The 23,799-nt window shown below is 45.2% G+C and overlaps 1 protein-coding gene across 3 annotated transcripts in view; it reads right to left on the minus strand.

Moving 5' to 3' along the window:
* Positions 1 to 23,799, minus strand: part of TEX2 (testis expressed 2) — a 107,457-nt gene that overhangs the window by 21,271 nt on the left and 62,387 nt on the right. For 2 of the 3 annotated variants that reach the window (XM_061175506.1, XM_061175507.1), the window contains exons 3-7: positions 20,495 to 20,695; positions 19,183 to 19,522; positions 17,648 to 17,895; positions 7,626 to 7,772; positions 2,714 to 2,813 (exon numbers count right to left, since the gene is read on the minus strand). In XM_061175506.1, coding sequence (XP_061031489.1) covers positions 2,714 to 2,813; positions 7,626 to 7,772; positions 17,648 to 17,895; positions 19,183 to 19,522; positions 20,495 to 20,695 — 1,036 coding nt within the window. Of the gene's footprint in view, positions 1 to 2,273; positions 2,352 to 2,713; positions 2,814 to 7,625; positions 7,773 to 17,647; positions 17,896 to 19,182; positions 19,523 to 20,494; positions 20,696 to 23,799 lie in introns of those variants that run through there. The other variant, XM_061175508.1, reaches the window with a different exon arrangement.

The following is a 23,799-nucleotide window of genomic DNA, read 5'->3' on the forward strand; positions in this document are numbered from 1 at the left end:
TCAACTGAACACCTCAGCTGCTCACATTCTAAACCCTCCAAGAGCAGCAGCAGTAAAGGCAGCGATAATGTTGGTAAAAATAACAATAGTTAACACTTAGAGCTTGTTTGGCACCTGATGTCTTCCGAGTGCCTTTCATGTAGTAACTCATTTAAGCCACCAAGTAGGTGCCATCAGTCTCCCCACCTGAGAGAGGAGTTAGTTAGTGAGGAGGTTAAGGACTTGCCCAAGGACAAGGAGCCGTGAAGCCGGCGGTGCGTCCCCAGAGCTGGAGCTCAGAACCACCGCTCTGTGTTGCCTCAAGAAGAGCATCCTGAGGATGGAGCGATCCAGCAGCTCTGGCCCCAATATCCCTCCCAAGCCATGTGCCTTCAACGAACAAGCACAAGCTAGGAAATATTACCAAAAATAAGGGTGTGGCGTGTGTAGGGGGGATCCCCTGGGAGGCGCCCCCTTCCTGAGAGCGGTCGAAGCCCCCTTCACCCTGGGGGGCAGTTCCCTGAAAGCTGAACTCCGCTTTTCAGAGTCAGTTTTAACAAGTCACTCCTGATTTTCATTCCCCCCAAAGGAAAGGTTTCTCTTAGAGCAATGGAATCCAAGATGCATTGCCCCTTCATGTTCATTTCTGTTATACCATCACATGTAGCCTTTGCAGACTTGGAAAAACCTAATTTGATCAAACTTTTAAAACCCACAGGCTTTATGTCTTTATCATTCCTTTCTTTAGTAACATTTCTTCCCTTGTTACATAAAGCAGGCAGATCTCTAAAACTTGCCCTGAAAGGAGCTAAGTAAGCCTCAAATGGATTAAAAACTGGCAAAAGCTTTGATCTATATAATAAAATGTCTTGATGCAGCTCTGGCTCCAGAGGAACGGGAAAGAGACTTGAGACTTAGGCATTTAGTGAATTTCACTCAAAGCCTTACAAAGCTGCCATGGGAGGCTGCAGAGTTCACAGCCACAGGGACACTTCCTAGATGCTGCCAAGCCCAGCTATGGCCCTGCTCCCCCTCACTGGAAATTTCTACTAGTTCAACAAAGGACAGTTCTGAGATAAGAGACTTCTAATGCATTAGAAAATAAAGCATGCACACGTATTATTTACCTTCTTTAAGCCTGACTCTCAGGAGGCTTATGTTACCTGATCATTTACCAGCTCGTTACAAGTCAGTTCCTAAAGAGGCAAAGAACAAAGGGCAACCTAGAGCCCCCCAGAGCCAGAGGGAGCCAGGCAGCCCAGGAATGCCGTCGGGGCGAAGACCCTAGCTCTGCACCTGACACATAGATAATGCAGCTGTTTAAATTTCACATGTGGTTGAAAGAACTCTAGCTAGACCATTTGCAAAGAATCTTTTCTAGTTTTACTCTTAGTGAACCAGAAATTCACTAAACCTAGGAGCACTCAGATTCATCAAAGTGTAGACACAATTGAGTGGTCACAGGTGATTTCGACGTGCTATTAGGTGGACTTCTGGATTTGCAAATAATTCTCTGGTCTATCTTTCTCTGAAATCGATGGGATGCTAAAGACCTGGAAATATGGACTAAACTGTTAGCTGAAATAATGCTAGAGAGATTTGTTAGAGCTGCTAGCTGTAGTGCTAAAAAAGAACTCTCTGTATTTACATCAAATGTATACAACACAGAACTTGATTTCACTAAATATGTTCAAGAGCCACCTGATATAGCCATACAGAGACAAAAGTAGATGCTATATAGTCTATCAATCTTACAAAATATTTACTTCAAAACAAATATCACTCTCTTGAAAAGTTGTAATTATTTTCTCCCTTACTTTGTTCCTGAGCCTTTTGAGGAAGAATGTAAATCCAGTTTAAGTGGAAAGAGGCTCACTTGGAGAGGGATATTCTAGAAAAAAAGTTGATTGCTTCCATGACAGGGAGATTTTTCCCTTTCTGCTCATGGACTATTCTTGCCTACCTAATTCATTCTTCTTTTCACCAGACTCCTGGGTACTAAACTTTCTGTCAAGGTGCCACAAAATACACACAAATCTTTACATCATAATTTTATGTAAACTCTCCACACATTTCAATCACCTTCTCACAGGCACACATACACAAGTAGGCATAAATAATGTGTCTGTAACATGTCTTAAAAACCAAATCAGAGAACTTCCCTCCAGCAGAGAGCCTTACTCTCAAAATACTGCCCAACAATATAAGTCTTCATTTTTCAAACACTTACTGAGTGCCTACTTGGAGTGGAAAGGAACAGAAAGAATAAAACATGAAGCTCAAAGAATCTGCATCTTAGAGGTTAAGGCAAGGCAAAGATGTCACTACTTATGAGGAGGGGCAGCTCCCGGTAAGAATCCAGCGCCGGGCACCTGCAGACGAGAAGCCACGAGGGGTGAGTGGGCCTGAAATGCAGCCACTGCCTCTCACCCTGGCAAGGGCTGTGACCATGCGGGGCCGGGCCCCCATTAACTGGCATGTGGGCATCTTTGGGCTGGAGGAGGACCTGTAAGGATCCAGAAGACCAGAAGGGCTAGGAGCGGGAGTCCTGATCTACTCCCCACCAGTTTCAGGCTGTGACCGTTAAGAACAGAAGGCACGCAACATGAAATATGGTTAAAAACGCCCCCAACTCCCTCCCAACACAAAGCCTTAGTATTCAATCTGCAGCTACGGCAACATTCTAATGCTCATATAAATGCTCCACTCCTCTCTGGAGTCAGTTAAGAGTTACCTTGGTGATCAACGTAAGGCTTGAAGGCCTGAAGGATTTTTGGCACAGCTACTCCCATGTCGAGCTCCGTCAGAGTTAGCTCATTCATGAAGTAGGGGAGCTGGAGGACAGAAGGAAACAACCAAGGAGACTCGTTAGGAACCTGGTAAATGCTAGAAGTCAACATACTCTCAGAGGGAACAATGGTCAAGGTTTTGGGGACACATTTATTCAACCAAAATTTATTGAGCGCACACCAAGTACTAGGCAGCGTACTACAGACAGAGCCGCGGACGAGAGAGGCAAGGTCCTTGCTCTCGTGGGGCTTATGATGAAGAGGCAGGAACAGACAGATAAGCAGACAAATACCCTATAACTGCAGAGCGTGACCAGTGCTACAGAGAAGATAAGGTGGGAAACGGGGCAGAGGGAGGCTGGGCCGTCTTGGATAAGGAGGTCAGCAAAGGCTTCCCTGAGGGTGGCGTGTGGCTGGAGACCAGACTGTGGAGAAGGAACGAGTCATGCTGGTCAGGTTAATAATGCCCAGAGTTGGCTGAAGGCTGGGAAAATGGACCTCTCTTAGACTACTAGTGGGGAGTTAGGAAATCACTACAACATTTTCTGTAGGCCAACTCACAACATGTATTAAAATCCTTGGGGAAAAAAAAAAAAAAATCACATCCCTTGACCCTGTGCTAGATATTTTCCCTTTGCCCCCCTGGGATTGAGTTCCTCACTACATCCCGAGAGGCTGGTCTGCGGGAACCGCATCGATGGACTCTTGCCTTCTGGCTTCTGGTTGGGCTTGGCCAGTGGGACACAGCAGTGGGCAGGGGGCGGGGAGGTACACGGAGAGGAGAACTGTCAGGCATCTGTCCCCTCCCTCTACTGAAGGCCACAGCTCCTATCAGACGGGCAGCCCCCTCCACCTAGCCACTCTGCCCTAGGCTGGGTTAACCGCTCCCCACCGCTCCAGCCCTGGGGGGCTGCACGATGCCTTTCGGTTTCTCTGCATCGGCCCACACCTTCATAAATCCTTCCCCAGCTTGTTGCACTGAATGTCCCATCTGTTTTCCACTGGGACCCCAACTAACACAGCTGTCAGTAGGAATTTACTCTAAATGAACTAACGTAAGAGTGCTGGTATCATGCTTAGACATTCCTACTTCACCTCAAGAGCAGAGAATTAACTGACCTATGTTTCCTTGACCTGGATTTATGTATATGTATGTACATTAAAAAAAAATCTTTAGTCCAGTCCAAATTTTAATGTAAGATGTAAACTAGGAATCCACCTTAATTTTTTTTCCCAGTGGCTAGTCAGGTGTCTTAACCTATTTTTTTTGAACAACCAAATCTTTCCCTACTGACCTGCAAAGCCACCTTTCATTATGGGATTCCCATTGCACTGGAGTCTGTACTGAGCACTGTTTCCTACTGGTAGCAAAGTGGTTTTGTTACTGTAGCTTTAAAATACATTTTTAAATCTGGCAAGTCCCTCTCTTTTCTTTTCCCCCAGAATTTTCTTATTCTCATAAGGACTGCTCCAGTTGAACATTAGAATAATTTTGTAAAATTTAGAATATAAGTAAGAGTTAAAAAAAAATTGAACATATGCTGAACATTTCCCATAAAATGAGGAGCATCTAGCCAGACATGAATTTAGTACCTATTTTGGCTGGACCTCTTGAGCTGTCTCTCTGCAGAGAAACTTAGACACTTATAGGATTCACCAGTCAGGGAATTTCATCTCTGATTTTCTGTGGGGATGGAGGTGTTAGTTTAAAGAGGTTATGATGTCTGAGATGGACAAAATGTGACTAGAGACAGTATTCAAATGTGCCTTTTGAATTGGTGGTTGCTTTATTTGGAAAACCTTTTTCCAAAGCATTAATGTTATGTGGTGGCTGGCCTCCCAATCAGCCTACAGAATGATACTTGGCCAAAAATGTAGCCAAAATCTTGCACCCTTGCCCCAGTCCTTTTTGTCTATTATTGTCATCCTAATGCCCAGTGTTTCTGAGGCACGCCAGGTTTCTATGGGAACAGGAGTGGACACTGAGCCAGAGAAGTGCACGCAGAGAACATGGTGCCTCTCCTTGCGCCCCGTCCAGCCTCCCTCCCCACCCCATCCTGCTCCCTGGAGTCCCGGAGAGGGCAGAGGAAGGGCCTGAGGCAGGGCCTAAGACGGAGGAGGGAACTGAAGGAAGCGGGGACTGAGAAAGACTTGGCAGGGGAGGGATGGGCACTAATCATCAGTAAGCAGGATGGGGAGGGGAGGTCAGCAGGGCCTTTTCTACTTATTCACCTGAGCACCCAACTCCAAGATTCTGCAACATTTCTAACCAACCCCCTCACTCCCTCTTTGCTCAGATCTCTGAACTGAATCAAAACTCAGAACCAGGCCCTAGAGCTGCTTCCTTCCTGCCCTGTCGGCGGCAGGGGTGGGGGGAGGCAAGGAAAGGTCACTCCCCCTCCTGCTCTTTTCAACCAGAGACTCTCTTCTTTCCACCCTAAGGGCACCACAGTGAGACGGGAACCCACTGTGTGTTCTTTACCCTCCTGGGTAAAGCCAGCTGGGGACCGGGCGTTCTCCAGGTTGGTGGGGGGTGAGTTAGAAGCCGTTGCAATAAGAGCAGCATTTGCTGACATGGACACAGAGGCCATAACTACTGAGGGCTCCAAGGTGGTGCCGGAGCAACCGGCCAAGGCCCAGGGTGTACTTGCCGTGGAGGCAGAAACTCAGCTTATTTTAAACCCATCACCGGGCACCAGATACACACACGGGGCTGCTCTTCCACAACGTGAGTTATTTATCACGGGTGAGGGTGACAATCACTGCAGCCAGCAAAGCGCCCTCCATATGTCAGGCCCTCAAGGAGCCCACGAGACAGGGGGGATCTTTGTCACAGGGGGCAGCTCAGGCTCCTCCAGCCATTCTGGTTCTTGACTGGCCATTAACCAATACTCACTACTGTATTTAAGGAACAGCCCTTCCCAGGGATACCTGGATATCTGGTGATAGTACGAGTTCTCTTGGCAGGGGTGATGGTAGGTTCAGAATGGGGGTAATCTCCCACTGCCTTCCCGTTTATTCCATCACCAGGGTCCCCTCTGGTCTGCAGGGCACTTCCTGGGACAGCAGCTCAGGTCGGGGTGGAGGGTGGGAGGCGCTGAGGCTGCCAGTGGGGGGAGTACAGCCCCCACCTCTGAACTGCCAGCGCTGCTGGATCGGGACCACTTTCCCCACCCTAACCCCCTAGCACTTCTGACCTCAAAACACAGACGAGAGTTTATCTCTGTACCCTGCAGAAGCCCACAGGGTCAGCAAAGGGAGAAGATGAAAATGAAAGCCCTTCGTCAACCTCCTCTGGGTTGAGGGAGCCCACGGTTCTCAATCCGGGGTGGAGGTTGGCCCCGAGGACTCCCAGCGCCAGAGAGAAGCCCTCCGACACCCGCTCCGAGTCTGTACTGGAACGTGTGTAGCGGCGAGAGCGGTGTCCCTCTGCAGCTCAGGCGTGCCCTGTTTTGTCGCCAGGACCCAGAGCCCTCCTGCTCAGGGAAGCACCCATGACAGTCTCTGGGAAAAGAGCAGCACCAGCCCCACCCGTGAGCCTCAACCCGGGAACTCAATCAAGCCCGCCGTCATTTCCCAAAAAGAGGAGGAAGCAGAGTGAGCTCCGGGGCGGCTGCTGGCCTCTCCTCTCCAAACTGCTTCCTGCTCCCCCTACGGACCTGGCTAGCGGAGCGCTCGACCCTCACTCGCCCGAAGAACATAAACGGGCTGAGCCTTGTCAACAGAGTCCTCCCAAACACCTGCCCCGAATGCTGCCTTAAAATCCGCTCTTCCAGCTGAGGAGGCCCCTCCTCTTCATCAGGGCCTGGGGAAGGGGTGACAGAGGCCGGAGTGGCAGAGAGCCTGACTGTGCCAGGAAAGGCTCTGTTCCTGACCCAAAGGCACGACAGGAATCAAATCGAAGCTCCTCCGTGCCCACATTTTCTTCCAACATAATTTTACCGTGACTCACAGTCTCCTAACCTGGAGTCCTTGAACTCTCTGAAATCATGGGCACAATCACGGGCAGAATGTCACAGGGCATTTTTCTAGGGAAAGGTTCCATATGTTTCTGCTTCTCAAAGGTTATCTATGACCCAAAGGATCCACTGACTTAAGCTGCTGACTGTGTAAGCTCTCCGTGAAGATCTGGGTACCGAAGTGACTCTTCCTTGGTTGGGTCTTCAATGGATCAAAAACTTACTTCTAAGTAACCTAAATGAGGTCTCTTAGCTGGCAAAGGTGGTACTAAATGAGTCATTTAGTGGCAATTGTGAAGAATACTTACGCAAGTTTAAACTCACTTCCAAGTGGGCCTACATCAGCACCGGGACTGTTTCTTCAGCAAAGAGAGAGCCCAAAATAAAATACCATCTGGCCAGAAGTAAAGGTCAAATGCAGACACATTTAGAGTGCAATGGTAGCTTTCCCAGCTTTGAGAGGGAGTTGGGAAAGAGGTCTTAAGTAGTCTGGCATTTTCCTCAGAGCACATGCTGTGTGGCCAAGATTGTGAGGCTGGGTGGGCTGTCCGGCCATACGATTTAAGTTCATTACTAACTTAAAGATAACACAATTCTATATAACAAACCAGCTGCAACAGCTCCCATTTTCCCAAACCAAATTCTGGATTGTCACCCAGAGTGAATAACAGTGAGGGCAATAGAAGGGGAAAAAATAAATAGGAACATTCACTACATCCCCAGAGGCAGTTAGCCGTATGGTCAAGGTCACAGCCCAGATGTGTTATTTGATAAGAACTTACTACTCCCATTTGTTATACGTTTTAAACCAAATGATTTTCCACTTAGGATATAATGTACAAAACTTCTAGAAATTAAGACGTGATGAATCGGAAGCCTCTTGGGTGGAAAACAATACCTTTATTTTGCTGAGTTTCATTTGGATTTTCTTAGACACCAGATCAGACCAGTACTTCTCTCCTAAGAAGTCCCAAAACATTCTTCCAAGCAAGGCATTCACCCAGGCTTCCAGTTCTTCCTCCTCAGAGGGTGGAGCCTCTGGCAACTGGTAAAAGAAAAAAAGGACCAGAATTAACTAGAAAGCAAATGGAGAGCAAGCCAGGGGCTTATTTTTATAAAGTCACTGAAGGTCCCTCCCTCTAGAGAAGGGGGACCGGCCACGTGAGTCATATTTCTTCCCTATAAATTACAAGTCCCACATTGTATCAGTGAACAGAAAAAGAGAAACAAAAGCCACCATCACAGATAAAAACTCCTCTTTGTCTATTTTCTTCTTCTACCAGTCTTCTTGTGAACCAGCTAATATTTCATACAATTAGCTCAGCCGTATTACCCTACCCTTCCCCTCCCCCCAAATTAGCTTGGTACCAACATTCTGAGTCAATGACACATCTGATCAAACGTCTGCCTCTCTTTCTTCCAGCTAAGGCTCCCAGGACATGTAACTGTTGAGCTGGTCTCACCAGGCAGCCCCAGAGTTTCTCAATGCCCAGGACTCTCACATTCAGCCTGACTCTTGGGAGGTCATGATTCTCCTGGGCGAGGGGCAGAGAGTGCTTAGAAATACTGGTGTCTGGGTCTTGTATCCAGCGATACTGATTTAAGTGGATATGAGGATTTTTAGAAACTCTCTCAGTGATGTAATGAACAGGTGAGGTTGAGACCCACAGCCCTGGATTAGACAGAGGAATTCTGTGACACTCCTACAGCTGTTCTCACCCATCTCAGCCCCGTGAAACACCCTGGGCTTCAGCTCCACTTGATACAATCCATCTGAAACATCTGTTGTGGCCAATGTGCAAGGTGGGAAAAGAGCAAACCCTGTTAGCCTCCAATTTCCAAGGCTAAGAATTAGACCATGGATTCTTGCCTGGAGACGGCCAGGGTCGGGGTGAAGCAGAAGGGAGAAGCGGCCGTGACACCCACGGACGGTGTGGTAGTGCAGGCAATGCTTGGTGGTGTCCACTGACCCCACGCCAGGCCCTATGATAAGATTCCTTCTCAGGTTCCCTCAGTTACATCTCACAATACCCTGGAAAGACAGAACTTTTACTTCTATTTTAGGCAGGCGCAAACAGACTCGGAAGTGTTCAGCACCCTGCCCGAGGCCCTGATTCATCAGCACAGCCTGACTCACGGCTTCCCCCCGTCCTCCACCTGCTGTGTCCGTCCTCCACCTGCTGTGTCCGGTGGGAGGAAGGGGGTGTGACCGGGCCCGGGTGTGACAGACATGTCCTTGTGCCCAGGTCTCTAATTAGGTGATAGCCTTATAGAAACAATTCGCCTGGGAAAGCAAAGACTAAAAGAACTAGAAATGCAGGAATCTGTGGATTGCTCACCCTTTCTCTTCCCTCTACGGTTTATATAAATGCATCTGCCCTGGCCTCACGGCTGCCTGCAGCCATCACCTACACCAGACGCCTCACGGTCTCTGTGCTCCACGCGTGTGGGCTCACACCGGTGACGTCTGTCCTGCGCAGCCGTGATCACGCCCCCGCACAGCTGTGTCCTAAGCCCCCGGGTGGCCTGGTGCTTGTGGATTTGACACTTAGAGATCTGATGACCTGTGAGTGTCCTAAAGGTCTATGGCAGGGACCTATGTGTGATTTTTCTGAAGCCTGGAGTCCTTAGGGTCTGACCCAGTTGAACTGGTCACTGAGCTTGTGCAGGGCCTGGCGGACTGCCCAGCACCCACCTGTCCTCCACTCTCATCAGGGCTTGTGCCGTCTCTCGCTTTGGGGGCCTGGGGGTTCACCTGCATTTCTCAGTCTAATGTTACCGCATATGAGCAGGGATATCCTATGTTCTAGGAGTGCTTCAAACTGGGGTATTTTCAAAGTTCTCCCTTATAAATGTCGGCGAGTCTCATTAAAAAAAAAAAAATTAAACTCTGGTTTAAAAAATAATACATGTTGGTCACTGCATTTCAGAAGACATGGCTCTAGCTGCCTCGTGTGAATGGCTGTAGGGTACTCTCTCTGTGCTCTTCTGGAAAGGCTTCTGATATTAACCGAGGCATCTCTACCACCAGGTTCTGGATGGTCGAGTGGAAGCCTGTGCCCAGCGAGCACTTAGTCATGCCTCAAGCCGTACGTGGTTTTTGGAATCGCTTTTCCCTCTGCCGGAACATCTGCACCCCACCCCAAGGGGATCTGGTCTAGCTTTTCTGAGGTTACTGTCTTTGAGTCACATCAGATTATCTATGCAGACTTCTGAGTAAACACTCACCCAGGGACAATACCCTCTTCCCCCAGGGATCCGGGCAGTGCCAAGAGGCTGCCCACGCAGGGCAGTGCACGTCTCACTCAGATTTGTAGGCTGCACAAGAGAAGAGGTTACTTTTTTCCTTCTCATGTGGGAGAGCTGACTCTTTGCTAACCTTTCCTTACAACCCTAGTTATTCACAGGAAACAGGTTTAACACAAAATAGCATGAAACAAAGGCTATTTCACAACTTTTGTCCAAGCCAAAGGCATATGATGTGGAAACAAATTTCTGAAATAACTGACAAGGAGGTTGTTTTTTCTTTTCAACTGTTCCTTTTTCTAATGCAGGCTTCTCTCCACAGACTCACTGGGAACAAAGAAAAATCCATGAGCAGCAGAACACTGACAATGCATCAAAGCAGCTTTATGAACAAAATCTGGATTCAACAGGCTGCTAGGAAGAACTCACTTCCAATGCAAGTCATACAAATTTAAGACCATAAACAATAAATGTGCACACATTTCCTAATGCTGCTGTTTGGCTACAGGAAGGAATGTGAGAAGCAGATTCACTTTACCATTTCAACTAAAGATGTACATTTAGAAAGGGTACGTTTCTAAAAATGGCTTCCAAAATAAAGTTTAGAGAGTTCAATGGCCCGAAGCTAAAGCAAGACTATTGTAACTGTCTGAGTAGCTCTTGGGAGATATTTTATTAAAAACCAACCTGTAAAAAGAAAATAGTACAGATTTACTTTCTGTGGTGCAACTTTTCCTATTACAAATAGCCAGGCGATCAGCCCAGCTTTTTAGGGGCAAAGACAGCTTGGTGGCTTTGCTGCTAAGGTCTGGTCGCACACCATCTGATGTCATGAGGGCTTCACAAAGGGCTGCCTGGCCCAGGAGAAGGCACAGCGGAAGACCCTCCCTGTTAGCTGTTTCCCCAATTACAAAAACAAGCATATTTACTAGAGAAAACACCCATAATCCCATTATCCAGATATACTTATTTAAAACATTTTAACTATATTTCCTTTCAGTCTGTTTTCAATGTGTATATATATATATATATATTTTAAGAATACATAACTTTAAAAAATAAGCATAACTAACATGGTTTTGTATCCTTTTTAAAAAACAGATTTATTGAGATATAATTCACATACCATACAATTCACCCATTTAAAAAGCATAATCAGTGGTATTGGTATATTCAGAGTGTGAAGGCATAACCACAATCAATTTTAGAATATCTTCATCACCCCCAAAGAAACCCTGTATCCACTAGTGGTCACTCCCCACTCCTCCCAGCTCCATCTCCACCAGCCCAAGGCAACTAACCACATACCTGTCGCAGTGAATCTGCCTATTCTGGACATTTCATATAAATGGAATCACACAATATGTGTTCCTTTGTGGCTGACTTCTTGCACAATGCATAATGTTTTCAAGGTCATCCATGCTGTAGCATGTAACAGTACATCATTCCTTTTTACTATGGAATAATATTCTATTATGTGCATATACCACACTTTGTCCATTCTTCAACTGAGGGTATTTGAGTTGTTTTCCACTTCTTGCTATTGTGAATAACACTGCTATGAACAGTTGTGTCCAAGTTTTTGTGTGGACCTAGATTTTCGTTCATTTCTCTTGGATATACACATAGGAGTGGAACTGCTGGATCATAGACCTCTATGTTTAACGTTCTGAGGAACCACCAACTGCTTTCCACAGTTGCTGCGTCATTTTACATTCCCACTGTACAAGGGTTCCAGTTTCTCCACATCCTTGTGAATCATTGTTATTATCTGTCTTTTTTATTCTAGCCATCCTAGTGGTTTGGACGTAGCATTGCATTATGGTTTTGATTTGCATTTCCCTGATGGCTAATGACTCTGAATATCTTTTCATACACTTACTGGCCAGTTGTATATCTTCTTTGCAGAAATACCTATCCAGATCCTTTGCCCATTTCTTAATTGGGTTATTTACCTTTTATTATTGAGTTATAGGAGTCCTTTATATATTCTGGGTAAAAAACCCTTAGACATATGATTTGCAAACTCTGTGGGTTGTCTTTTCACGTTCTTGATAGTACTGTTTGCACACACAAGTGTGTAATTTTGACGAAGTCCAATTTACCTATTTTTTCTTTGGTTGCATGTACTTTTGGTATCTTATCTAAGAAGTCTTTACACCTAGCCCCAATTCACAGAGATTTACTCCTATATTTTATTTGAAGAGTTTCATAGTTTTAGCTCTTGCCTTAAGGTCCATGATCCATTTTGAGTTAATTTTTGTATACGGTGTGAGGGAGGGGTCTGACCTCATTCTTTTTCATGTGGATGTCCAGTTGCTCCAGCACTATTTGCTGAAAAGACTATTCTTTCCCCCACTGAACTGTCTTGGCACTCTTGTCTGTATCCTTCCTAAAATTTATTTTTAAATTGGATATATGGCTTTATATTTTTTACTTATTGTATGATAAACACTTTGCAATTCCACTTTTAAATGTTTAAAAAGCTGACTCTGAGCAGGGAAAGGGGAAGCCTTGGGAAACCATTCTGCCAATTAAGATTTCCTGGTTTCTGTTTGATCCCTATTTGCTTTGTAGAGTTCTTATCTCCTGATAACACCAAACAGGATGTAGTGTCTTATGATCCAGTTTGTAGGTAACAAGATAATTAGTGGAACTAGCAATAATGAAGACAGGACTCTCCAAACCTGGGGCAGCCTACATGACCTCTAAGTATTTCTGAAAACCTTCCATTGAAAAGGAGCGTGGCAGTGCCTGATGTGATCTGAACACCAGAGCCTCACACTTGGTGAACAAGCACAGCACTGCCTCACCAATGGTCCTCCCTCCCAGGCAGGCTGCTTCAGGGCATAAAGAACTAGTAGCCTCCCTAGCCTCACACCTTTGAGTAAATCCACAGGCTGCCCGTGAGGTCTCCCTTCTTGAGGTACCAACACTAGGGGTAATACTATCCCACCTTTAGACATTTCTTAAAAGAGTTTCCTCATTTTCTTAATTGCTGTTTATATCTTCTCCTCAAACCAAGCAGACTACCTCAACAAGATGATCAAGCTCCGGGTCTCCTCAGCCAGCCTCATGGTCTCACTATTCTAGAGGTTAAGCTGCCTGAGAAGAGAGAAAATGGCGCCAAGATCACAGGGGTTTGGAGACTTCAGAGGCTGGTACAGTCTGTGTTTGTGAGATAAAGCGGAGTCACAAGGACAAGTCAGGGCTCAGCAACCGATCACTAACCGCTAAACATCTGGAGAACCAGGCCCTTCTTCCAAAACAGCAGTATTTTATAATTCAAATTTTGAGCTCCAAAGTGATTTCAGAATCCCCCGAACTTGTTTTTAATTATTATGGGTAAGAATAACTACCAAAAGTGTTCTAGCATTGTTTAATACAAATCTAGTCTCTATTTACTAATTATCACTGGCTGTTTTTAACATTGGTTTGGCTCCTGAGCACCAGTGGCCCTACTCACCTCCTGACCCAGTTTAGCACTGGGCCATGTGTGAGAAAGGAGGCTGAGTGTGTGGAAGGTGCCGTTAGACCTGGAGCCCTCAGGGTGAGAGATGCTTTGAACACGGCCTGTAAGAAGCAGCAGCAGGGTGGGGCAAAGGCTGGTGCTGTGTCCCAAGCTCCTTGTATAGAAGAGGAGGGGGCATGCTACCCTGGGTAAGCGTCTGGGTGGTGCCGACACTGATGAAGTGACAGTGTAACTTGAAGAGGTGTCAAAGGTTCCTTTGTGTCTCTGAGCCCTTTCAGTTCCTCTTGGACTCATGACAGCAGAGGCAATATGAACCCAAAGAAATAACCTGGCCGTCTTTGGCAGGAAGGATGAGCACTAATGACCATGTCCAAAAGGTCCACATTTGACAAAATTGTGGGGAAACAGGCATTCTTATTACCAGTGGGAATGAACATTGGTACAACACTTATGGAGAGGCATTTGGCAATATCTAACAAAACTACATGTGAGTTTACATTCTGACATTCTCGTAAGATATCACCTTGAAGATATACCCCCAACAACACAAAAATACACATATACAAGGTTGTTCATTGCAGCATTGTTTGTAATTGCAAAATATTACAAACCACCCATACGCCCATATAAAAGAATGAATATACTATGGAACATTCACACAATGGAGTCAGTCTTTGCAGTTGTTGAAAAACAAGAGGAAGGGGAGATATCTAAGAACCAATGTGCAACGATTTCCAGAATGTACTGGTAAGCAAAAAAAGAGTGCGCTGGAGTATCCATGGCATGCCACCCTTTGAGTAAGACAGGAGGGGAAATGAACCCAGAGAGGATGAGCCAGAGACTAATGAGACTGGTTCACTACTGGGGTGGGGGTGGGGGGATGGCATGGATGAATAGAAGGAATAGGGCGGGGGAGACAGCACTTTTCTGAATATGTCTTTGTACAGTTTTGGTTTCTGGAACCATGTTAATACTTCACAGGCACAGAAAAGAAAATTAAAGAGGAGGTGGGGGAAGATCCTCATTTGCTCGAATTACAGAATTAAAGAGAAATAAAACTAGTAAAGAACTATCTCCACTGAAAAGGAAAGCATGAAAAGTAATAAAAAGAGTATAGGAATAAATACTGTAGCAGACCTTATTTCTCAAAAATGGTGCAATGATACTTCCCATCCCAGATGCTCTTCTAAGAATTTGCTACTCCCTCAGCAAGAGGTGGAATCTATGCCCCTCTCCTTGAAGCTGGGAGGACTTTTTGACTACTTTGACTAGTGGAGCAGGAAGGAAGTGACATTATTTTACTTCTGAGATTAGGTCATAAAAAGCCCACCTGGCTCTTTCTCTAGGGACGCTTGTGCTTGAAACCCAGTCACCACACTGAAGGAAGCCCAGGCCACATGGGGAAGAACCGAGGCCCGCAGCCCCCAGCCCTAGCTGAGCTCCCAGCCACCACCCAGCAACTACTTGCCAGCCATGCAAGTGCCATCTTGGAAGCAGGTCCTCCAGCCCCCCGTCCAGCCTTCCCAGCTGACACTGCATGGAGCAGAGAGAAGGTTTCACTGCTAGGTCCGGTCAAATTACAAATTTGTGAGCAAAATAAATCACTGTTATTGTTTTAAGCCACCCCATTTGGGGCTATTTGTTACACAGCAATAGATAACTAAAACATACACCTATACCTTATTCATGACTGTCTCTACTACCAGACCACTCCTGAGAGCCAGGACGTGGCCCACACATGCTTCAGGCAGGCCAAGTGGACGTGGGAGCCCAGCACTAAAGCTCACGCACTTGCTTCAAAAGCCCCTCTTTCAAAGACAGTTATCTGTGTTCACACAATTCTGGCTCTCCGGTTGCCTAGCCCATGCAGGTTAGAACCATTAAATTAGGGGTAGGGGTGGGAGATGAGGATAAGCACTCAAGGAAAGTTAACTAGAAGGACACACACTAACACCAGCCAACTGACAACTGACAGAAAATGCTGCAGAGTCTGTGGTCTGGGATGGTTCAGAAGGGGGTGAAAGGCCTGACCTCGGTAGCCCTGCAGGACAACAGACCTGAATTTCCATCTGTTGTATTGAGTCTTTAAATCACCAGGAAAAGATTAAATCATCCCTGCCTGCTCTGCCTAAGGGGGGCAGGAAGTGCAATGTGGTTTTTAAAGACTTTCATCAGACTTAACTTAGAAGATGAAAAGAAGGTTCTGGTGTTTAAAGGGGTTAAGTGCTAAGTACCTGGAAAAAAGGTTTGTACCAGAGACACCCCCACCCCACCCCAGCGACAGCAGCGCAAGGTTGAGGGGCCAGGCTGTGTGCCAGCAGGACCTCCCAGGCCCTCCTGGGGCTTCCACAGACCCCAGTGATTACACGATACAACAGGCACATGTGACACATACTGAGGAAGCGATGTTCTAAAACTTTTGTTTTTTTAATTTACAGAACTCTTTTTTAAAAAGCAAGCATTTATTTATTAGATCCTTTTCTTACATCACACAATTCTCCTGATTTTCCTGAGTCTAATGAGAATCCAGACAGCTGACAGCCCAGGCAGAAAGGGACTTAGGGGGAGTGGGACTCACTGGTGGTAAACAGGACATTTCCAGAGCAGTTTTCTATTACCCCGCTCTAGCTTAGAGGGAAGTCTACTGCCCACTCTAGCTGGTAACTTAGGTCAGAGGGGGAGGCGGTGGGTCAGAGGCCAGCAAAGGCATATGGTCTTTTTTGGCCCTGACAAAGTAGGCTGGGTGAAGGTTCTGGGGCCTCTTCCACACTGAAGAGGGTCAACAGAATGACTAAAGCCTGAAAGCACAAAGAGGGAGGCACCCGATGCTTCCCGTTAACAGAAATACAGTCACTATAAGAGGTCAAACACTTTAGTAACTGAACATGGAAGAAAGAGGCTTCGTGCTCCACGGGCGGGAGGCTGTGCCTCAGAACCTGAGGGGGCGTAGCGGCTGGAGGCCTCAGGTCAAGCACAGTCTGAGAATGACCCACCGAGACGGCAGTCCTGGCAGCCAAAGGGCCTCGGAGTCTCAGATCAGGTTTTGTGCACTCCATCACTTAGCAACTGTGACATTAAGCTACTTAACTTCTGTGAACTTTGGTTTCTCCATCTATAAAATGGAGAGAATACCACCTGGTTTGCAAGACTGTTCAAGGGATCAGAGTAATTCTATTACAGTGTCTAACAGAGTCTGACATATGGCAGCTTATATTAGTTATCTTCTCACAAATGACCTTGAGTCAACGTCCAGCTTGTTACATTTTGCAAATAATGCACATGGTAAACCTTCAAAAGCCCTGGACACAGCTGAGGAGTCTGAGAATTTGAGAATACAATGGTTATTGAGGAATTAGACCTCTATTGCTAATGATTCTGTGAATTTCCCTACTGATGGCCCAGTTGCTCAGGTCAAAAGCTAGGGGTAATCTCTGACTGCTTTGGTTCTCCACATCCCACATGGAATTCATCTGCAAATCCAGCCAGCTCCCCTCCAACAGTATCCCCAAGGCCGCCACTTCTCACCACCTGCTATGACCACCTCAGTCTCAGCCCCATGCTCTGCTGCCACGATCACCTCCCACCGCCCCTTCCTCCTACTGCCCCTTCTCCAGTCTCCATGGAGAGCCACATGACTTTTTAAACTCAAGTCAGATCAACATTAGCCCCTGCTCAAAACCCTCCCAGGGCCTCCCATGATCTGATCGGACGAGGAATTGATCTGACGAGGCCCTGCCTCTGTCCCTTGCTCACTGTCACCCACGCTGACCTCACCACAGTTCCTTGAATACTCCAACCACAGGCCTGCTTCAGGGCCTTTGTACTTTCTGGTCCACGCACCTGGAATGCTCCTCTCACACAGATCGCCAGGGCTCACTTCCTCACTTTGGTCAGGTCTCTGCCCAAGTGTCACGTCCTCAAAGAGGCTGTCCTCGACCACAGTCTAAAACAGCAGTTCTGGCCACTTTCCATCCTCCCTTATCTGTCTTTATTTTAGTGCTTATTGGCACCTGATGTTTGCTGCTTGCTGTCTCCCTGACTAGAGTCCAAGCTCCCTAAGGGCACAGCCCTCATCTGCCTGGTTCAGCACTGTGTCCCCAGTGCCTAGAACAGGGCCTGGTACAAAAGAGGCGCTCAAAGGGCTTACGTATGAGGAAATGAATCTAAGAGCAAAAAAGCTACCCCCAGGCAGCCAGCTTTACCTTCTTCCCAGCTGTGGGGCTGCTCTCCGCACTCTGCGCTGGGCTCCTCTGGGGGCTTCGGTTTTCTTGGGGGACACACCTGGCCATGTACACACTGTAGTCCAGAAGCATCTTCTGCCGCACACTGCCCGCTAGCTCCTTCTGCTTCGGCTGGGGCACGATCTCCTCCACGCTGCCTTTGCTGCTGCTGCGGCTGTGGGTCAGGTGCCCCGAGGGACTGTTGTGTCTGCTGTGTGAGGGCAAAACCCCTGGAGCAAAGAAGTGATGGCTGTTAACGCAGATGAAGAAAACGAGGGCAAAGGAAATAGAACACAGAGCAAACTCCACTGGGTTCAGTTGAAAAGCAGCTAAAATGCTATAAATGACTATTTAAAAAATACATATTTATAAGGTTATTTCCCACCCTGAAAGACACCTTCCATTGTAATGATAGATAACTTTTTAGAACAGTTTTTAGTTTTCTTCAAGTCAACTCAGAGGAATGGGAGCCATGATACATATCTGGTAGGTACCTTTTTCTTTTTTTCTGGTGCTCCCTTGGGGTCAGATGAAGGACTGACACACCCCGAGGGGCACACAGAAAGTGGGCAGAGGGCTAACTGGAACTGCCGTGAGCTGTGGATGGACAAACATCTTTCATTCATCTTTCATTCATTCATTCAACACATTTTTCATCGAGCACTTTCTCTGGGCCAACTCCACATTAAAAAGAGTAGTAAGACATACATAGTCCCTGCCCCTGAACTCGGGCACCTAGACAAATAAATCACAATTTTCTGTAATAAGCACTGTAACTGAAGCACGACTAAAGGACTTTCAGGGCAGAAAGAACAGGGTGAGTCCCTCTGCCCAAGAGCCGAGAGGCGCTTCCTCCAGCAGTGACTTTCACAGGTAGTGACCTCTGGACTGCCCCTTGAAGAAACAGTTGGCATTTTCCCGGCCTAGGTGGGGGAAGAGCATTCCAGGTAGAGGGAACAGCATACGCAGAAAGCAATGACAGGGCACAGTGTGTCTGGAGGACGGTGAGAGATTCAGTGCTGTTCCAAGCAAAGTACATGGGACACAGGGATAGGAAATGAGCAGAGGCGCAGGGTAATCGATGCAAATGCAGTTAAGTCAGGGGGCCAAGGATTCTGTGCTTCGATGGCGATCTCGGGCGTGGAGGCCACGTTGAAGGCCAGGAGCTTGAGAGCATAGGCTGCCTTCTCACTGGCCTTCTTACTGTAACTAGGGTTCTCCTGCTGCTGTTTCTCTCAGAGGAGCCACAGTACATAAACATAAATATTGATATAATCCTTAAGGAACCAGCAAAGGCAAAAAAACATACATCTGCAAATGGTTCCATCACTGGTTAAATGATTCAGTACAAAGTATTGCAGTGAGCAGCCTAGAAGGCAAATAATCCATGAATAGACCTTAGGTGGCAGACAGTCATCAATTCAGGGTGGTCCTCCTCTCTTCCTACCTGGGACTCTCTCTTGATTCTCCCACAGGCCCTTTAAAAATACATAAGCATTTAGCACACATGTCATTACCTGGTTTACTTCCAGAGACACCAGGTGGCTTCTTGGTTTCCGACTTCAGCTTAGATGCCAGAATAAATCTCCTAAACCACTCCTCTTTTTCTCGGCCAGTTCTCCCAAAGAGATAGAGTATCTGATCTCGCTGGCCAGATCGTGTTCCCTCCTGAGGGTGGGTTGGCTTCTTAGGGTCCTCGCCTCCCAACTCCCTCTCAGCTGGTGGCTTTTCTTCAGAAGTCTCTTTATCAGTCTGGGCCTTACACATAAAGTCATCTTGTCGACCAAGCTCGATACAAATGGGGTACTTTTTATTCCAGATTCGTTTTCGAGCCAAACTTTTAGGCACAAGATAAATCTACAGAGAAAGGGAAAGGATTTACACACTAAATTAAGAATTGGCTACGTTGTGCATTACTACTGTGCAGAGCACAAATGCAAACTTCATAGTATTTTTGACTAAAATGATGAACATGAATTACCACCTGTCCATAACATGACTATAGAAACTAGAATTTTTAGAAATGACTTATTCTTCAAAATAATTCCAGAAAGTAGATATTCAAGAATTTTGCAAGAGTTACAAATATTTACGATTTTCAGGTAACAGTAGCAGAATAATTATTTAATGGATTATCATCAACTAAGTTTGGATATCAACTGAGTTTAATGACCCTGGGCCAAACCTAAGCTGGGGGGAAAAAAAAGAATTTATCAAATTAGATCTTGATGGGAAGCTCAAGTTTATCAACCACAAGTTAAGAATGAATTTGTCAAAAAACTATTTTAAATACTTCTGCCATTTTGGAGAAACTCAAAGATCACTCACAAGATTTATAAGAAAAGAGAACCTATAGCTTTTTGGAATAACAAATAATTTACATTTCTCAAAAGCAGAAGTATACTTTTATCAAAATGTGGTTATTTTGCATAATTTTCCATAATTTTCATATTTACAGAGCTTGCATTAGTTATTAGCCTAGCACCACCACACGTGGCTTTTGTTTGACCAAAAAAATTAACTCTCAAAGTCAGAAGAGTGTATGATGCTTTTGCTTCTCAGAGTGTGGTCTGTGGACCAGCAGCATGGATATCACCTAGGAGCTCATAAAAATGCAGACTCTCAGGCCCTACTCACAGTTGCTGAATCAGATTCTGTACTTTGAAAGATGCTCAGGTGATTCATATGCACATTAACGTTTGAGAGGCACTGCTCTAAATCACACTGATACTTTAAACACACAACCTTTTAAGGGGAAAAAATGCAGTAAAGCATCCAAGATTCCAAATGCTTTTCATTCATCTAAGCTTCCAAATTAGTTGAGCTCACCTTGCTGTCGGACAGGTCGTAGATTTTCTGGCTGATGTAGGTCACCTCTGGCTTTGTTTCATTGTAGCTTGCCCTTCTGGATATATTTTTATTGGGCTTTGAAAGCCTTAAGGTCCCACCCTCAAGTCGAACAAAGACTGAATGTGTCAAAGTCGCATGGTAAGTTTCTGGATCATAGTTGTAAATCTCATTCATCCATCCCTGATGGAGAAAAACTTCCTTTAGTAAAATCAGAATAAACAGACATCTGATTCAATATGAAAATGATGACCACTCTGGTATTCAAGGCACTGAAACCAAACTTGACTACGATGCAAGTATTAACTTACTGATGACAAGAGGTTGCTGAGACAAGTCGCTTAGCCTGAAGGATAATTGGTGCTGAGGAGTGATTTGGTATGTTTTTGATAACTAAAAACCTGGATTTAGGGGGAGAATGATGATGTCTATTTTCCTAAATAATTAAAGGTTCTTTTCTTTCTTTTCTTTAAAGCTGACAAGCAGATCAGGAAACTCAAAAGTTTAGTTCATGTAAATAGAAGAAGTCTCTCCGCCTGACCTCCTCTGGGGACAAGTAATCCCACCCAGTCTGGCCTTCTTAATTAAGCAGACACAGCCTCTTCTCAGCCCATCTGCAAACAATCTTTGAAATTTCACAGACCATATTAACTCATGTTACCATACTCCCCATTTCTATCTCAGTGAAATCACATAGTAAAGCAGATGATCGAGACTTAGGCATTAAATAAATCACAGATATGATCAATAATATGTCAAATTCAAAGATATATAGTAACTTAAATGAATAAAGTCGTGTTCCAGGTTCCCCCCCACCCATTAATATAAGTTTAAAAATCAACATATGAGTACAGAGAGCAAACATGTTGCAGGTATGAACAACACACAAAACCCTTACACACAACAAAATTGTGCTAAAGCTAGTCTCATAGCTGTAATCAGTATTCATCATTTAACACTCTGCCAGCCCCACAGTACTTTTTCAGATGATACGGGTGGCCCAGAGCTCTTTAAAAGAAGTTCTCTAGGGAATTTTAATTACTATGTTCCCACTCCCCTCATTTTATGTCTTTGAAATGAGCAGAGAAGTGCTGCAGATCACTACAGTAGAGTTGGGATTGTCATTCTTTTCAAGGAATAGCCATTTCCATGGTGAGTATTTGAGTCTTGCACTAAAATCTTGAATTGAGAACCTCGGCAAGTGAGGGATTCTCAAAATTCTCTTTTATTCATTCATCCATTCATCCAAACATGCAGCGAATCTCTCTATGTGCCAAGTAGTGTGTCAGGAGTTGATACAAAGATTTTAAAAAGAACAGCATTTTCTCCACACCTTCTCCAGCATTTATTGTTTGTAGATTTTTTGATGATGGCCATTCTGACCGGTGTGAGGTGATACCTCATTGTAGTTTTGATTTGCATTTCTCTAATGATTACTGATGTTGAGCATGGAGGTTCCTTAAAAAACTAAAAATAGAACTACCATATGACCCAGCAATCCCACTACTGGGCATATACCCTGAGAAAACCGTAATTCAAAAAGAGACACGTACCACAATGTTCACTGCAGCACTATTAACAATAGCCAGGACATGGAAGCAACCTAAGTGTCCATCAACAGATGAATGGATAAAGATGTGGCACATATATACAATGGAATATTACTCAGCCATAAAAAGAAACGAAATTGAGTTATATGTAGTGAGGTGGATGGACCTAGAGTCTGTCATACAGAGTGAAGTAAGTCAGAAAGAGAAAAACAAATACCGTATGCTAACACATATATATGGAATCTAAAAAAAAAAAAGGTTCTGATGAACCTAGGGGCAGGACAGGAATAAAGACGCAGACGTAGAGGATGGACTTGAGGACACTGGGAGGGGGAAGGGTAAGCTGGGACGAAGTGAGAGAGTAGCATTGACATATAATACACTACCAAATGTAAAATAGATAGCTAGTGGGAAGCAGCTGCATAGAACAGGGAGATCAGCTCGGTGCCCTGCGACCACCTAGAGGGGTGGGATAAGGAGGGTGGGAGGGAGACGCAAGAGGGAGGGGATATGTATACATATAGCTGATGCACTTTGTTATGTAGCAGAAACTAACACAACATTGTAAAGCAATTATACTCAATAAAGATGTTTAAAAACAACAACAACATTCTTGACCCAAGGGCACTCCCAAAACAGTAGAGAAGAACTGGTCTTCATTTCACCATCCTATGACCCCACTAGAGTAAATTAAAAAAAAGTCCTCACAAAGAATATCCTGAGTGTGTTATTGGAAATAAAAATGGACAAACATATTTCTTTATCACTGGGGGTATGTGTGTGTGTGTGAAATTTATGAGACAATTATATGGATTTATAAACCTCAGTAGATCTTTTTCATGAGCTAGGAATATCTCGCCCTCCTCCCAATGAGTCATTGCATCTATTAAAAAATGTTGGATGAGTAAGCAGTGGCCATGGGAAGAGAGTGTAATCTAGGTGTTTGTAAAGAAACAGCAATGATCAAAGCAATGAAGCAAAAAAGGGGACAAGCGATACAGAGCACAGTGAGGCCTGAAGTGGACTGAACTGTCGGAGCATCAGTTTGGGTGGGCTTATTTTGCTAAGTATAGAACTAAGCACGATTTTTGGTTCACAGTTTTTTGTCTTTTTCTTTAGTCTGTTATTATGGTGAAGTACATTCATTGAGTTTTGAATGTTGAACAGTTTGCATTCTTGGGAAGATTATGCATGGGTCATGATGTGCTGAAGCTGGACTATACCAGCTCATAAGAGCTGATTCTACACATCCTTTCCCAACTCCACATTCAGTGACCTTGTGTTGGTAACTTGCAACTGGCCATGGTGGGAGATTTACACCATGGAAATCAGTACAAAGAGGGCTCCCCCCACCAACCGGAGAGCCAGTTTACCAGCACAACACTATTATTATCCTTTTTATACATTGCTGAATCTGGTTCGCTAGTGCTTTGTGCATTTGTCCAAGTGCATAAGGGAAGTTGGTCTATAGTCTTTTTGCAATATCTTTTGGTATTATCTAGCCTCATAACATGAGTTGGGAAGCGTTCCTTCTATTTTCTGGAGGAGTTTGTGTAGAATTAATATTTCTTCCTTAAAGCTTTGGTAAATTTGCCATGGAAGCCATGTGGGTCTGGAGTTTTCTTTGTAGAAAGGTTTTAAACTATGAATTCAATTTCTTTAGTTACTATTGGACTATTCAGGTTATCTATTTCTTCTTGAGTGGGCTTTGATAGTTTATCTTATAAGGAAATTTGT

The sequence above is a fragment of the Eubalaena glacialis genome, chromosome 19, assembly GCF_028564815.1.
Source record: "Eubalaena glacialis isolate mEubGla1 chromosome 19, mEubGla1.1.hap2.+ XY, whole genome shotgun sequence".
NCBI classification, from domain to species: Eukaryota; Metazoa; Chordata; class Mammalia; order Artiodactyla; family Balaenidae; genus Eubalaena; species Eubalaena glacialis.